The following is a 15,752-nucleotide window of genomic DNA, read 5'->3' as shown; positions in this document are numbered from 1 at the left end:
CAAATGCCTTACTAAAGTCTATGTAGACAACATCCACCGCCTTTCCCTCATCAATCATTCTTGACACGTCCTCAAAAAAACTCAATCAAGTTGGTGAGACATGACCTTCCACGCATAACACCATGCTGCCCATCACTAACTCCATTCACTTCCAAATGCGAATAAATCCCATCTCTCAGACTCTTCTCCAAAAGCTTCCTCACCACTGATGTTCGGCTCACTGGCCTGTAATTACCTGGATTATCTCTGTTTCCCTTCTTAAACAAAGGAACAACACTAGCCATTCTCCAGTCCTCTGGAACCTCGCCTATGGCCAAAAAGGATGCAAAGATATCCATTAAGAGCCCAGATAGTTAGTCCCTTGCCTCCCACAGTATCCTGGGATAGATTCCATCTGGCCCTTAGGGATTTGTCTACCCTACGCACTTTAAGACATCCAAGACTTCCTCCTTCATTATATTGACCTGCCAGAGAGTATTCATAGACCCTTCCCTCGCCTCAACATTCCTCGTGTCCCTCTCTTTGGTGAAAACAGATGCAAAAAAGTACTCATTAAGGATCTCACCCACATCCTCTGGCTCCACACATTACCTTTCTCCTTTATCCTTGAGTGGGACTACTCTTTCCCTAGCTACCCCCTTGCTCCTAATATATGTATAAAATGCCTTGGGATTTTCCTTAACCCTGTTGACCAACGACATTTCATGGCCTCTTTTAGTCCTCCTAACTCCCCTTTTGAGCTCTTTCCTACTTTCTCTATATCGTTCAAAGACTCTGCTTTTAGTTGCCTAGACCTTACGTATGCCTTTTTTTCTTGACTAAGCTGACAATTTCCCCTGTCATCCAAGGTTCCCAAATCTTGCCATTCCTGTCCTTCATTTTCATAGGACCATGCTTATCCTACGCTCTAATCAACTGGTCTTTAAAAGACTCCTACATGTCAGGTGTGGATTTACCCTCAAACAGCCGCTCTCAATCCACATTCTCCAATTCTTGCCCAATTTGGTTATAGTCGGCCTGCTCCCAATTTAATAACTTCATCCAAAGGTCACTCTTGTCTTTATCTATAAGTGTCCAAAACTTACAGAATTATGGTCACTATTCCCAAAATGCTCCTCCACTGAAACTTTGATCACCTGGCTGGGCCCATTCCCTAATACCAGGTCCAGTATGGCCCCCTCTCTCGTTGGACTATCCACATATTGTTTCAAAAACCCATCCTGGACATAGCTAACAAATTGCTCCCCATCTAAACCTCCAAATCCAAAAGAGAACCAGTAGCTCTCTGACTGCTTGGAGGTGCTAGAGTGGTTATGTTGATTTGTCTCCGACCTTCTCTTGTTATCAGAGAGTTTATTATCCTACATATAAGAAAGTTTGAGGATACGAATTTGCTATTGGGGAAGTCTGCAATGAACTATATTTTTACTATTTTGTGGCACCATACATTTGTGCTGAATCCTGGACCAACACGTAGATTTTCAAAGCTAAGCACCACTATTATCTTTTAAATTCTGGGTAATTGAAGACTGATTTGAGTAGATAAGGATTGTTCTAATATCTGGCTTACTTAGATATTTGTTTGGCAATTACTAATCCGCCATAAGTTCATTGTTACTTTTGGGTTTTAGCTCAGTTTATACATTTTTCAATTATGGTTCTCACCATGTACGTTTAAGTTTTTTATTCATTTCTGGGATGTGGTGTCATTGTCTAGGCCAGCATTTATTGCCCATCCCTTATTACCCTTGAGAAAGATGGTGGTGAGTCCATATGGTTTGGTACACCCACAATGCTGCCCGGGTGGGAGTTCCAGCATTTTGAACCAGAGACAGTGTGGTAGGTTTGGAAAGTACTGCCGAAGGAGTCAGTGTATCTTGTAGACGGTACACACTTTTGCCACTATGCGTTGATGGTGAAGGGAGTGAATTTTGAAGGTGATGGATAAGGTGCCAGTCAAGTGCTTTGTTCTAGATGATGTTGAATTTCTTGAGTGTTGTTGGAACTGCACTCATCCACGCAAATGGAGAGTATTCCATCACCCTCCTGATTTGTGCCTTGTAGATTGTGGACTGGCTTTGGGGAGTCAGGAGGTGAGTTACTCACCACAGGACTCCTAGCGTCTGACCTGCTTTTATAACCACAATATTAATATGACTTGGATAGTTGAGTTTCTGGTCAATGGCAACCCCAAGTATGATGACAGTGTCCGATATTTCATAGAATGATCATAGAATCCCTATAGTGCAGAAGTAGGCCATTCGGCTCATCGAGTCTGCACTGACAACAATCCCACCCAGGCCCTATCCCCGTATCCTCACACATTTTCCCTACTAATCCCTCCAATCTATGCATCCTGGGGCACTAAGGGACAATTTAGCATGGCCAATGCACCTAACCCGCACATCTTGGACTGAGAGGGGAAACTGGAGCACCCAGAGGAAACCCACGGGGAGAACATGCGAACTCCACACAGACAGTCACCCAATCCAGGAATCGAACGTGGGTCCCTGGCGCTGTGAGGCAGGAGCGCTAACCGCTGTGCCATCGTGCCGCCCCATTTCAGCAAAGGCATTTTTATCATGACTACTCAGTAGAAATTCTATTTCTCTTGTATGTATATAGTATGAATTAATTATATTTAATAAATGTACATTAACTGTGCTAGATTATACAGTGTAATTCAACTGACTTTAAAGCAAATTTGGAGAGTGTTTCAAAACATTTAAACTACCTCATTTTGTGTCGTCGTTTAATTTTGAGAGTCACTGGAAATAATTTGTAAATTTGTCTTTTTTCTTAACCTGTAAATATTCATAGATCTTAAAATGTATCAGTCAGCTGGAACTGGCCCAGTTAATAGGCACTGGAGTAAAAGCACGCTACATTTCTGGGACGGTTCGAGGTAGAGAAGGATCGGTTTCTGGATCTAGAGATCAGTCAGCCGATGAGTTTTTAAGTCTAGGACTGGGTAAGTTGGTTTGCTTTATCACTTGGATATGCTTGTAATAAACATACTGCAACCACATCCCACTTTCTTTGGGTTTGCTGTTATGCCAGTGTTCCTTGTTGTTGCGCAAAGACAGATTTTTGAATGCATGATACCTTTAAATCTTTTTGCTTGCCCGTATGCAGAGTATTTAACATGGAGCAAGGCTTGCAGGCTTCTGTATGATTGAGTACCCATAGAGCTTGATGGGAATATTGGTTATGGCAAGTCCTTTCCCTATCAAACTCAGCATACTGAAACTTAACCTTTCGTGCAATCCTGCATTTTCAGTGGCTGTCTGTTGCATGTTCACTGCCTGACATTCCTGGTGCTTTTTATGCAGCCTGTTCTGGAATTTACTCCCCAAACAACAAAATCTTATTCTTGTTGTCTTCATATTTTTCTTGGTCTTCATCATCCATGTCTTGATCTAATTCTCCCATTAACAGCAGGAGGAAAAAGACAGTAATTTGAGACCAGGTTAGAGTGCTTAAGAGACTCCAGAAGAATAAATCTTGAAATAAGTTTCCAGCTGAGTTTTATTTTTGAGGAACCAATATATAGTATCAGACTGTAGTAACTGCAGTAAATTGGAGGAATGGTTTAATAAAGTTGTCCTGAAAAAAAATAGCTTGTATTTGCATAGCATTTTCTCATGTCTTCAGGACATCCTAAAATTAGGCAGGAGTCCTACCCAGCTGAGGCAAACTGACACTTCAAATTTTCCAATAAGGTACTCTGTAAATAGTTTCTCTAACTACAGAATCTACAATTGTTTTGTACATTTAACTATTTCCTGTTGGCATTAAAACATTTGAATCTGGGCTAGTTTATTCCATATTGATTTGTTCTGAGGCACAAATTGAGACCGACCAAACCTATTTCCATTGCAGCTATTTGTTGTTAATTTTGATGTGATTATCTGTTTAATCAGACTCTATTTACAATTCTTGCTACTTCTCCCTATAATTGTTTGGAAGTACAGATTGAGCTTTGTTTTACAAATGCATCACTTAAAAATTTAACCCAAGGTCCTTCTTTCTATGCCTACTCAGGCACTTTGGTTGGTGGGACTGTGGACCGAAAGCAAATAGCTAGTATCCAGGAATCCATTGGTGAGACAAGCTCTCAGAGTGTTGTTGTTGCAGTTGACAGGTAAGACCAATTTTATTTCAGATTTACATTTTTTTTGTAGTTCATTTGGTTTACATTGTGCACCTTGTACTTTGACTTTCTTACATTTACGATCTGATGTTTGATTTAACAATGCAAGATTATAACATCCGTAGCAAAGATAACATATTTATGTCACATCTTTAACATAATCAAATGTCCCAGGGCACTTCAAAGGTTGTCATTCAAATTTGACATTAAACCTGTTAAGATATGATCAAAAGATCAAAAAGGGCAAATGATCAAAAGCTTGAAGTAGATTTTAAGAGTATCTTGAAGGAGAGTAATGTTGAGAAGCAGAGAGATTTGGGGAATTGTTTTTAGAACTTAGGCCACTGTTGTTTTGGATGTATTTGATAGCAGCAATATAAGTCTCTGCAAACTTACATTTTTAATTTTGTATAATTTTTAAATTGCTACAAAGAAATTTTAAATCTGCTAGACGTGCTGACAAAAATTAAATTATGCTTCAATTACAATGTTATTGGATTCTTAGTGTGTATTATTTAGTTTGGTTCTTGCAACTTGGAATGTGAGCAGAGCCAAGAAGTAGATTAAGTCGTTTTTGAGTGCGAAGCAGAAGTAAATCATTATTTACTTGGAAAGACAGAAATAGAACTACATGACACTATTAATGAAATGACAATCATTTGGAAAAAGCTGTTAGTTTTTCACCCTCTCCATCCTTTATGTATGTTGGTTTCAGCTCCCATTCTTCCAGTCTTTCCACGCACTTGAAATCTTTTCCACTTCAAGGCATCATCCAATTTCCTTTCAAAAGTTATTGAATTTGATTCCTCTTGTCTTTCAGGCAGTGTAATTAGACTGCTGTAGAAAAAGACATTTCCACAGGTCACTTCTGATTCTTTTCCCAATTACTTTAAATTTGTGCCCAATGTTTACCAACCGTTCTAGTAAATCTGCTCTTTTCCCTATTTACAGTTCTTGTCATCCTCCTTAAGGTTTGCCAGCTACCATCAGCCACAAGACTCCAACTAGAACTGAACCAATGTTATATAAAAGTTTAGTGTAATTTTCTTGCTTTTGCGTTCAGTACCTGTTTATTAAGCAAGGATCCCCGATGCCTTTTAAAAACTTTCTTACCTTGTCCTGCCAGTTTCAAAGATTTGTGTACAGACATCCCCAGCCACCTCTGTTCCTAAACTCCATTTAAAATTGTACCAAATTGTTTTTATACCTCTCTTCATTCTTTCTATCGAAATGAATCTCAATCAAAAAAGCTCAATGAAAAACGTGATTTGTCTTGAACACAATATGGCTTTCATTTATTAGCTGTTATTTTTCCAAGTGTCAGTTTTGTATCAATATGTCTAATGATTTCCTCACAAATGACATTCAGATGTCATTGTGTTGCATTTATCCTTCTCGCCTTTTTTTTGAACAATGGAGTAACATTTTCAATCCTGTGTCATTACTGCCATATGTAAAGAAGACTGAAAAATTGAGGACATAGCCTCCATAATTTTCACTCTTAATTTCCTCAGCAGCCACCTACAATACATTTTGCATCTCAACCAGAGCCAGTGGCTTTTCTATTTTGAGCTCTACCAACCTTTTCAGTATCTCTTCTATGTTTCCAATTTCCCTATTGGCTCCTTTAATGCAATGTTGGCAGCATCTTTTTTTCACTGAAGACAGATGCAAAATATTAAATTACTACCTCAGTCAAACCCACTACCTCTACAAGAATGTGTCATTTCTGGTCTGAGATCTATCCTATCTTTTCTTTGATTACCTTTTTACTATTTATTTGTTTGTAAAAGATTTTTGTATTCCCTTTTACGTTCCTAATTTATTCTCATACTTTGTCCCTCATATACTTTATCTGTTTAACCTGTACATTTTGTGCTCATGTTAATTCTCTACTTAATTGTGAGTGAAATATTTATCATGCGCCTCCTTTTTCTGTGTAATTTTGCTCTTTATATCTTCAGTTATCCAGGGAACTCCAGCTTTGGATGCCCTTTCTCTTCCTCCCCCACCCCCCAGTGGGAATATGTCTAGTCTGTACTTGAATTATCTCCGCTTTGAACTCTTCCCATTTATTCTATTACTTGGCAATCTTTGTTTCCTGTCCGGATTCCCCCTCACCTCACTAAAATTATACTTCCTCCAGTAGAGTTTATTCACATTCGACTTTGCATTGTAATTTTTCATTATTCTAAATTTAATATTGTTATCACTATTTATCAAATGTTGCCCAATGAAAAATGCTTCACTTGTCCCACTTTGTTCCCCAGACTGAGATCCAGCATTGCTTTCCTCTTGTAGGACTGGAAACCTATTGATCAAAAAAGTTCTCTTGTATGAATTTCAGGAATTCCTCTCCCTTTATTCCCTATATGCTTGTTATTTTGGTTTATATTGGGATATTGGAAATTTCAGTTACCACCGCAGTAAAGTTCTTGCTGTTTCTGAAAATATGCCAGCTCGATCTTCTTCCCACTATTTGGAGCTGAAGATGCACATGATTCTGAGAGCCATGTGTGCATGATTTCATGTATAATGTTCAAAATGGAAAACTTTTTTTTGCATTCCAGAATTTTCACAGGATCTACAAGACTGGATGGAAATGCCATTGGTATGTCTTAACATTACAACATTTTTAATATTAACTTGTCAGCTTATTCTATTGGCACATTAGATAAAAAATTGTATTTATTTTTCATTTGCAGTTGATTTTGTGCGCTGGCTTTGTGCTGTCTCTATGGATGAGTTGGCCTCACCAACACACCCACGAATGTTCAGCCTTCAGAAGATAGTTGAGATATCCTATTACAACATGGGGCGTATCAGACTACAATGGTCCAGAATATGGGAGGTCATTGGAGATCATTTTAATAAGGTAATTTTCTGAAAGTAATTAATGCATCATGACTTCATTTTAAGTGTGCTTATTGTCTAAATGAAGTACTTTAGGATGTCTACATAATTGTTTAGTTTTTATGGTTTATTAACTTAAATGATAATGTGAACAACTCGCACTCATTACTGTGTGGTAAATTACATATGAGGCATGTTTGTGTTTTATCATATATTAATGTTTGTACATAGGCACATGTTCGGTCATACACTTGGTGCTTATTGCATTTATAGGTGGTGTTGTGACAGGAGCTTCTAAAGTTAAAGGTGTTATACTTTGCCTGTCACAGGTTAACCCTGGCTACTGTTTCACGTATTAGCTAATATTTTATGTTGAGATTATATGGTAAAAATGCTATTTTAAATAAATATCTGGATATTTTAAAATTCACTTTAAATGTATTCCATTTGTTTTTGTTTCTAAGCCTCTTGACTTTTTTGTCATGCCTTCAGTCTGAGCACGAGCTCTGGCTTGCATTCTGCATGGTGGAAAAAGGAGTCAGCATATTCTTGGCTTGAAGTACAGGCCTGGCTGCTTCTATCTCTTGTTACTACTTCTAAGATGGCTGCAGATCACACAAGACAAAAGTGGCAACTTGCCATCTACCTGCTTGTAGGGAAGTTTGTAATCTAATGCTGAAAATGGCTCCCTCTGCACTCTTCTTCATGACACAAGCGTTGCATCTAGGTAAAATTGTTAATTAGTTGATTCCAACTCCCTTTCATCTCAGAAGCAAATGGATAGTTGCAACTCGACTGTTTACAACTCGATGCCTATAACACCTTTCTGGAACTTGGGAGATCAAAGTCTGCTTGTTGTAAACTCAGAGACTTTGCTCATTGTCCGCAAGCATAAATATTTTGCACCACCTTCTCAATAAAAGAATCTAAGCCATCCTTTTACCTCTAACAATCAAACCACTGAGGCAGAATGCAGCACAGGTCACATTACCTCCTTCATTTACCCTAAATTTAAAGTTACAGTCCCAAAATATGATAATTGTATAAACCACAAGATACAGTCCTGTAACACTAAATCTTACAAACCTCACAATTGTAACTTTTTTTATATATTGTATACTTCAGCTATTTTTTCAACTCATCTGTTTTGCTCCTCCTCCCCACAAGCTCTCCATCCCTGCTTTTAATATTAACCTTATTGGGCCTACCAGTGCCTGTTCCCTTTATATCTACAGCAGCCATTAGCATAGACGCTAAAATGCACTACATTTTTAAAAAAATTCTTTACATAAAAAATAGAGACCATTTTGTACATTTGCAAGCAATGTCATTGAGCAATAACACCAGTTGACATATTCCACCTTGCTGTCCAATCACTTTTGGATCATCCAGTATGCATTTGCTGCATTGCACCTGACCATGTGCCTCTTTGTATTCCCTGATTTGTGCTGTTGCATCTCAACACCGGATCCTGCAATGCTGCTTGTCCTGCAATATCGCTCATACTGTTACTCTTTCTTTTACCACCCTGCCCCTGACAGTTCTGGTGTCTTTTAATTAGCCAACATCTCTTGGACTGGTATTTTGGAAATCCACTTCCTGCTGAGCTCTGCTTCCTGCCATCCTTCAACTTAATATGGTTGTCTGGTCTTGTCTTCCCTTTCCCTTGACATTCCTTTCCCCCTCACCTATCCTTTTTCTTTCTCATGTCTTTAAACCTGTTCTTATCAGTCCAACTACTTTACCCAAATGTCCCCAACTTCTCACTGTACTCGACCAGCCATCCCTCCTGTTCTGGTTTTTAATTCTCCTGAGTCTTCTCCTGGCTTCTATACTGCTCTAGCTTTTCCCTATAACCCAATCTACCCTCTGTCATAACAATTCTTTCTCAACCATGGTCTGGTGCTCTCATCATGTAACCTGCAATTAAGTCTTGTTTGCAGTGTCACACAAAATTCTCTAATTGAAATATCCAGTGTGCATTACTGAAGCACAAAATTCTTGCATTGACATGTTTGATTTTTTCATGTAGAATTGTCAAGTTTTGTGGTTACTTAACCACATACCACAATTTGATTGAAATAGTTTTTTATTCGCAGTATTGATGCTGTGAATTTTGTTCCCATTTATTACCAGGTTGGCTGCAATCCCAATGAAGATGTTGCCATTTTTGCAGTAGACTCTCTAAGGCAGTTATCAATGAAGTTTTTGGAGAAAGGAGAGCTTGCTAACTTCAGGTTTCAGAAGGATTTCTTGAGACCTTTTGAACACATAATGAAAAAGAACAGGTAATCCTATATCCTGGTAATAAGATTTTTTTAAAGTTTCCTTTCTGTAGTCAAGTTTCACATCAAAAGTCTGTGGAAACTATTGTAGCTGATGAACAAAAATAAAAAAGAGTCGCTTAAGTTTGAAAAGCAGTGAACGCGCATTGTACCAAAGTGTTATATGTGGTTTGGTTTAGCCACTGTGCAATCACTATATTTTTTAAATAGTTTAACAAGAAAGATACATTGGTGAAGATACTCTCTATGTAAAAGCTGTCTGTCTTCAATTTTCTGCTAAAATATTTTAGATTTTGTTTGGAAATCATTGTCATGAAATTAGGATAGATGTCTGAATGATCTTGAACAGCATGTAGCTAAGAGATTTCTACAATACACTCTTCCCCCTCTTAATGTTGTTTATGTTTTCAAAAAATGCATATTGGCCATACGCCTATTAACTTTATAGTTGCATATGTCATGCTTTCAATTGCATTTTTATAAAACATATTTTTATTCCTAAGATCGCCAACAATCCGAGACATGGTGGTTCGCTGCATTGCCCAGATGGTTAACTCGCAGGCTGGTAATATTCGTTCTGGGTGGAAGAATATCTTCTCTGTCTTTCACCTGGCGGCCTCCGATCAAGATGAGAGTATAGTAGAGCTAGCATTTCAAACCACGGGACACATTGTCAGTGAGTATATTTTCAGTGTAATTAAGTGCTTGAAATTTTCAGTGGGTTATCTAAAGTATTGATTCATTTGAATGTAGTTTTTCAATGAATTCTTTTTATAGAAAATTCAGATCTTCTCAATCCCAAATTAAAATATAAAACCTTTTTATTGAACTGCCCCCCCTCCCCCCCCCCCCCCGGATGAAGGATTTTTTTATTGCTCGCTTTTGATAGTGTAGTACCCTGTCTAACCACAAAATCCTTGCCCAATTATGGAATGTTTGACATTATGGAAAGTTTATGTTGGATCAGGCAATTTGTAAATTATGTCATTTTTATCTGAAGGAACTGGACTCTGAAGTCCATCCAAATGGTCCCAATTTAACCAGTTTGGATTGCACTTCTAAATTTGGCACTTATTTACAGGTAGTATACTGCACATTGCTGCTACATATCACAGTTTTGCAACTTAAACCATTACATCTCAAGCATAGCATTGCAGAGATGATGCAGATATTAATGTTGTAATGAAAATGTGTCTATATATTTTATATATTTAAACAGTACTTCCATCATGCATTATAAAGCTATTTGTATAAGATGATATAGGTTTGATTTTTAACAGGCAATTCCTGTCAATAGAACATTCAACAATGATAGACATTAATGATTTATTCTTTTCATCAGTATTGGCCCAATTTAAATGGTCTAACTCTTCGAATTTCAATTCATTACTCCTTTTCATGTTGTCTCCTTACTTGGCATCTTGATGTGCAAGACTCTCTTACTGTCATTGCTATATTTGCCTGCTTATTAAACAGACAATCAAGTTAGGATGAAAATGCTACATAGAATCCCTACAGCGCAGAAGGCGGCCATTCGGCCCATTGAGCCTGCATTGACACCAATCCCACCCAGGCCCTATCCCTGTGAACCCTATGTATTTAATCTGCTAATCCCCCTGACACTAAGGGTTAATTTAGCATGGCCAATTAACCTAACCCGCACATCTTTGGACTGTGCGAGGAAACCAGAGCACCCGGAGGAAACCCACGCAGACACAGGGAGGATGTGCAAACTCCACACAGACAGTGACCAGAGGCTGGAATCGAACCCAGATCCCTGGCGCTGAGAAGCAGCAGTGCTAAGCACTGTGCCACGTGCTGCCCCATTGGTATGCCTTTCCTGTATTGTCTCCCTCCTTTGCAGACTCTGGTGTCTGCATTTATAACTTTCCATTAACAGGGGAGACTAAGACGCGGGGGCACAGCCTTAGAATAAAAGGGAGTCACTTTAGAACAGAGATGAGGAGAAATTTCTTCAGCCAGAGAGTGGTGGGTCTGTGGAATTCATTGCCACAGAGGGCTGTGGAGGCCGAGACGTTGAGCGTCTTCAAGACAAAAATTGATAAATTCTTGATTTCTCGAGGAATTAAGGGCTATGGGGAGAGAGCGGGTAAATGGAGTTGAAATCAACCATGATTGAATGGTGGAGTGGACTCGATGGGCCGAATGGCCTTACTTCCGCTCCTATGTCTTATGGTCTTATGGTCACATTGTAATTGCACCTTTGCACAAGTGGTGTTGCTATCATTCCTGATTTTTGCCACAAAATCCCAATGCTGCAATCAATTCTACTTCTTTGCTTCCCAAATTGTCATAGATTTTTGCCAAAGTATTATTAAAGGATAACATGTATGTTTGAAAATGGAATATTAGGCTCTTGCACAAATTTGTGTTTTATTTGTATGCCCTGTGTTCTAACCCCATGTTTTACCTGAGACCTGCATTCAGGTTTAACTCAATGCAGTGGGAAATTAATTGGTTCTTAATTACAATGTTTAAAATTCTTATGTTTTGAAATTCTTTGCATGTAGTGATAAGTTTGTTACGGGATTGATAAAGCTTTAGGAACCTTGTCTTAAAACCAGAAACTTCTCTTGGCAGGGTAACTGGCAATTATTAAATAAGGGAGGCACAGTGGTTAGCACCGCTGCCTCAGCACCAGGGACCCAGGTTTGATTCCAACCTTGGGTGATTCTGTGTGGAGTTTGCATGTTTTCCCCATGTCTGCGTGGGTTTCCTCCCACAGTCCAAAGATGTGCATGTTAGGTGGATTGGCCATGCTAAATTGCTCTTTAGTGTCCAAAAATGTGTAGGTTAGGTCGATTAGTGGAGTAAATACATGGGGTTACGTGGATAAGACCTGGATAAGATGTTCTGTCGGAAAATCGGTGCAGACTCGATGGGCTGTTTGGCCTCCTTCAACACTGGGGAGTCTATGATGAGGATTTAAAATTTGATCTTATTTGGGATAGAAGGTGATGTAAAAATGAACCACTCTTACCAATGAAGAACCTCCTGGAAACAGTATGAATTATAACTATCTTCTCCAACTGATGAATAATTAGCACTTGAATTGTTTATTGTAGGTTACAACCTGATAAGTGATGTGTGGAAATGAAGAATATATTAAGAGGCATTATGCTTTGGTACTGTCTTGCAGTGCTCCTGTTAGCCTTGTGATAGCGAAAATGATTAGTTTTTAATGTTCCAGTAATTGATGCCTGAATGGTTGATTCTTCCATTTAGATGAGATAGGAAAGAAGCTTTTCAAACCTCCAGGGAGGCTTTTCATTGTCTTTTTGGGCCCCCATAGATCGTGCATCTCCATGAAGTGGAATGTGGCTGAACAGATGCAATTACCAGTATTTTAAGTCAGTGGGCACGATCTTATGACCTTGTCCCGCCTGACTTTCACGAGCTGAAATGGTACAATCGGGTGAGATGTGAAAACCAAGAAACGCGCCCAGTTTCTTGCCTCCCCCGATCATGCTGGTCCCATTTTAAATATTAATGACATAATTTAAATGTTACTAGTGAGTCTCAGATGCTATTGTCTGGGCTCACTTGACCTTACCTGCTCGCCGGTCGCAATTCTCACTGGCAAGAATCACAGATGGTCTCCACCAGCAGGAGATCAGACATGATGGCCTCGCCAGGGCGATTGGAGGCCATTAAAGCCCCTGGGGCAGGACCAGCCTGGCACTGCTCACTGGGCACCATAACTGTGCCAGGGCACTTTCAAGGGGATGGGGCCTGAGTGGGCTGGAGCTATGACGGAAGGGAGGGAAAGAGGGCTCTGCAGGGTGGGAGGGTGAGAACTCTGCACTCTGCCAGGGTGGGAGGGAGGGAGCTCTGCACTTTGTCAGGGTGGCGATCAGGTTGGGAGGGAAGGAACTCTGCAGCAGTCGGGGAGGGAGGAGCTCCGCGGGTGGGGGGGGGGACGGACGGTTGCCAAGGGGGAAGGGGAACTCTGCAGACGGTGGTGATCAGTGGGGATAACGATTTGAAGGAAGGAACTAAAGGCACTGTTGCTAAGTTTGCAGATGATACAAAGATATGTAGAGGGACAGGTAGTATTGAGGAAGCAGGGGGGCTGCAGAAGGACTTGGACAGGTTAGGACAGTGGACAAAGTGGCAGATGGAATACAATGTGGAAAAGTGTGAGGTTATGCACTTTGGAAGGCGGAATGGAGGCACAGACTATTTTCTAAATGGGAAAATCAGAAACACAAAGGGACTTGGGAGTCATTGTTCAAGATTCTCTTGAGGTTAACATACAGGTTCAGTCAGCAGTTAGGAAGGCAAATGTAATATTAGCATTCATGTCAAGAAGGCTAGAATACAAGAGCAGGGATGTACTTCTGAGACTGTATAAGGCTCTGGTCAGGCCCCATTTGGAGTATTGTGAGCAGTTTTGGGCCCCGTATCTGAGGAAGGATGTGCTGGCCTTGGAAAGGTCCAGAGAAGGTTCACAAGAATGATCCCTGGAATGAAGAGCTTGTCATATGAGGAACGGTTGAGGACTCTGGGTCTGTACTTGTTGGAGTTTAGAAGGATGAGGGGGGATCTTATTGAAACTTACAGGATACTGCGGGACCTGGATCGAGTAGACGTGGAGAGGATGTTTCCACTAGTAGGAAAAACTAGAACCAGAGGGCACAACCTCAGGCTAAAAGGACGATCCTTTAAAACAGAGGTGAGGAGGAATTTCTTCAGCCAGAGAGTGATGAATCTGTGGAACTCTTTGCCGCTGAAGGCAGTGGAGGCCAGGTCATTGAGTATCTTTAAGACAGAGATAGATAGATAGATGATTTATAAGGGGACCAGGAGTTATGGGGATGACAGTAATATCAGCCATGATTGAATGACGGAGCAGACTCAATGGGCCGAGTGCCCTAATTCTGCTCCTATGTCTTATGGGGTTCAATGTCCATGGGTTGTGGGGCAGACCAGCACAGGGGGTGATCGGCGGCGGCGGCGGGGGGGGGGGGTGTTTCCTTTCTGGTAGCTGTTACAAAACAAAACCCAGGTTTCATTGGAAAAGATTAACCTTGCATTTGGGTTTCGGATTTATTTGTTCTTTTGGGGTCAGGCATAAGGAATGATAATGAAACTGATGCCTGTTCCTTTGAATTCTAATTTTGTATAGTCTCGGACTTTTGGACTTTACTAGTTTTTACTAGCCTCAGATTCCTAGTGACTAGCTTTTGGTTACCTGTGGGAATAGAGAAAATTTGCAGTTCCAACTATCTGTGCACACAGGCAGCTCAGCAAAATTGTTATTATGGAAATTTTCAGGACTGGGCTGTTCTTACAAGTGCTAACCCTTTGGTGATTACTTCTACAACCTGTGAATTTCACACTCTCGGAAGATTTCTAGGAAGTCAGTGGGTTGTAACTTGATTTTAAGCCTTGGTATGGTGTCTGGTCTTGCCTCCTATACCTCTCCTCTTTAGTAGACTTTGCATCTACACTGCTGTTGTTGAGGTTTAAAATTTGAGCTTGCTCATTTGATATACCAGTGGATAACTCTTTTTGCCAACTGGATGTTCAAGTAACTCCCTTCATTTTTTAAAAACTCCGCCAGCATTTCCTTGATGACTTAACTTGACTGGCCTGGTTTTGACCTTGTGAACTTAGCATCAGGTTCTATTCTAACTCTTCCTAATACTGCTGGCCTGGCGTTGGCCTCTTTTAATTTAAATGGCCCTTCCTTGGCCACCGCATCCTCTTGGGTTGTAATGCCCCCTATAAGACCTCTGAACCTTTCTCAGCTTTCTATACCCTGACAGAATTCTGCGAGTCTTCTCCAGACTGTTAAGCCTCTTTGGACTGTCCCTGACTTTTTGTGGGTACTACACCCCAACCTGCCAGGTTGTTCCCAAGCAAAATGTCTACCCCTTGTATGAATAATTTTGGGATCACACCCATGTTAGCCCTGGGGACTGTTCTGTCCTTCCTCCATATTCCCCTTTACAGAATGTCTGTCAGCTTCATCCATCTTCCTTCTCTCAATCCTTTGCGAGAAATAGCAACTCTCAGTTTACTTTGGGTCAGGCATCTGTGGGTTAACTCGTAGACATCTGTTACTGGAGCTGTTACTTCCCAATTGTCTCACTCTCTCCCAAAAACACACTAGCTTCTAAAGTGGTCATTTTGTTAATATGACAGCACTGTAACTCGTACCTGCTTTGTGTTTTCTTTATGTTTAGGGATTAGTTCCCCGTAATGCATGCAAACTCAAAGCATGCAGAAAGAAATACAACTTTGAGAGTATTGGCCAAGTTAAATTTCAAGTTTTAAAAAATGAATGAGTTCATTGTGCTGGTTCTCAGCTGGAAACAGTTTTTCTCCTGGAAACACTGTTGTAGAAATCCAGTGACTTTTAGTTGAGAGTCTTTATCTGCTGTAGGAATGTAGGCATGCTTGTAACTCTGCAGAATAGTGTTCAAACCTTAGCT

General features: G+C 40.2%; 1 protein-coding gene across 6 annotated transcripts in view; it reads left to right on the top strand.

Annotated features, from left to right (window-relative positions):
• The window catches only part of arfgef1 (ADP-ribosylation factor guanine nucleotide-exchange factor 1 (brefeldin A-inhibited)), a 226,935-nt gene that overhangs the window by 163,179 nt on the left and 48,004 nt on the right, over nucleotides 1-15,752 (top strand). For all 6 annotated transcript variants that reach the window (XR_013498335.1, XM_078216289.1, XM_078216286.1 and 3 more), the window contains 6 exons: nucleotides 2,821-2,971; nucleotides 4,045-4,144; nucleotides 6,724-6,764; nucleotides 6,859-7,028; nucleotides 9,143-9,294; nucleotides 9,795-9,967. Coding sequence is in view for 5 of the 6 variants with exons in the window: in XM_078216289.1 (XP_078072415.1) it covers nucleotides 2,821-2,971; nucleotides 4,045-4,144; nucleotides 6,724-6,764; nucleotides 6,859-7,028; nucleotides 9,143-9,294; nucleotides 9,795-9,967 (787 nt within the window). In the remaining variant the exon portion in view is untranslated. The remainder of the gene's footprint in view (nucleotides 1-2,820; nucleotides 2,972-4,044; nucleotides 4,145-6,723; nucleotides 6,765-6,858; nucleotides 7,029-9,142; nucleotides 9,295-9,794; nucleotides 9,968-15,752) is intronic.

The sequence above is a fragment of the Mustelus asterias genome, chromosome 7, assembly GCF_964213995.1.
Source record: "Mustelus asterias chromosome 7, sMusAst1.hap1.1, whole genome shotgun sequence".
Classification (NCBI taxonomy): Eukaryota; Metazoa; Chordata; class Chondrichthyes; order Carcharhiniformes; family Triakidae; genus Mustelus; species Mustelus asterias.
Note: the sequence above shows the minus strand (reverse complement) of the source record. Positions and strands in the feature narration are given on the sequence as shown.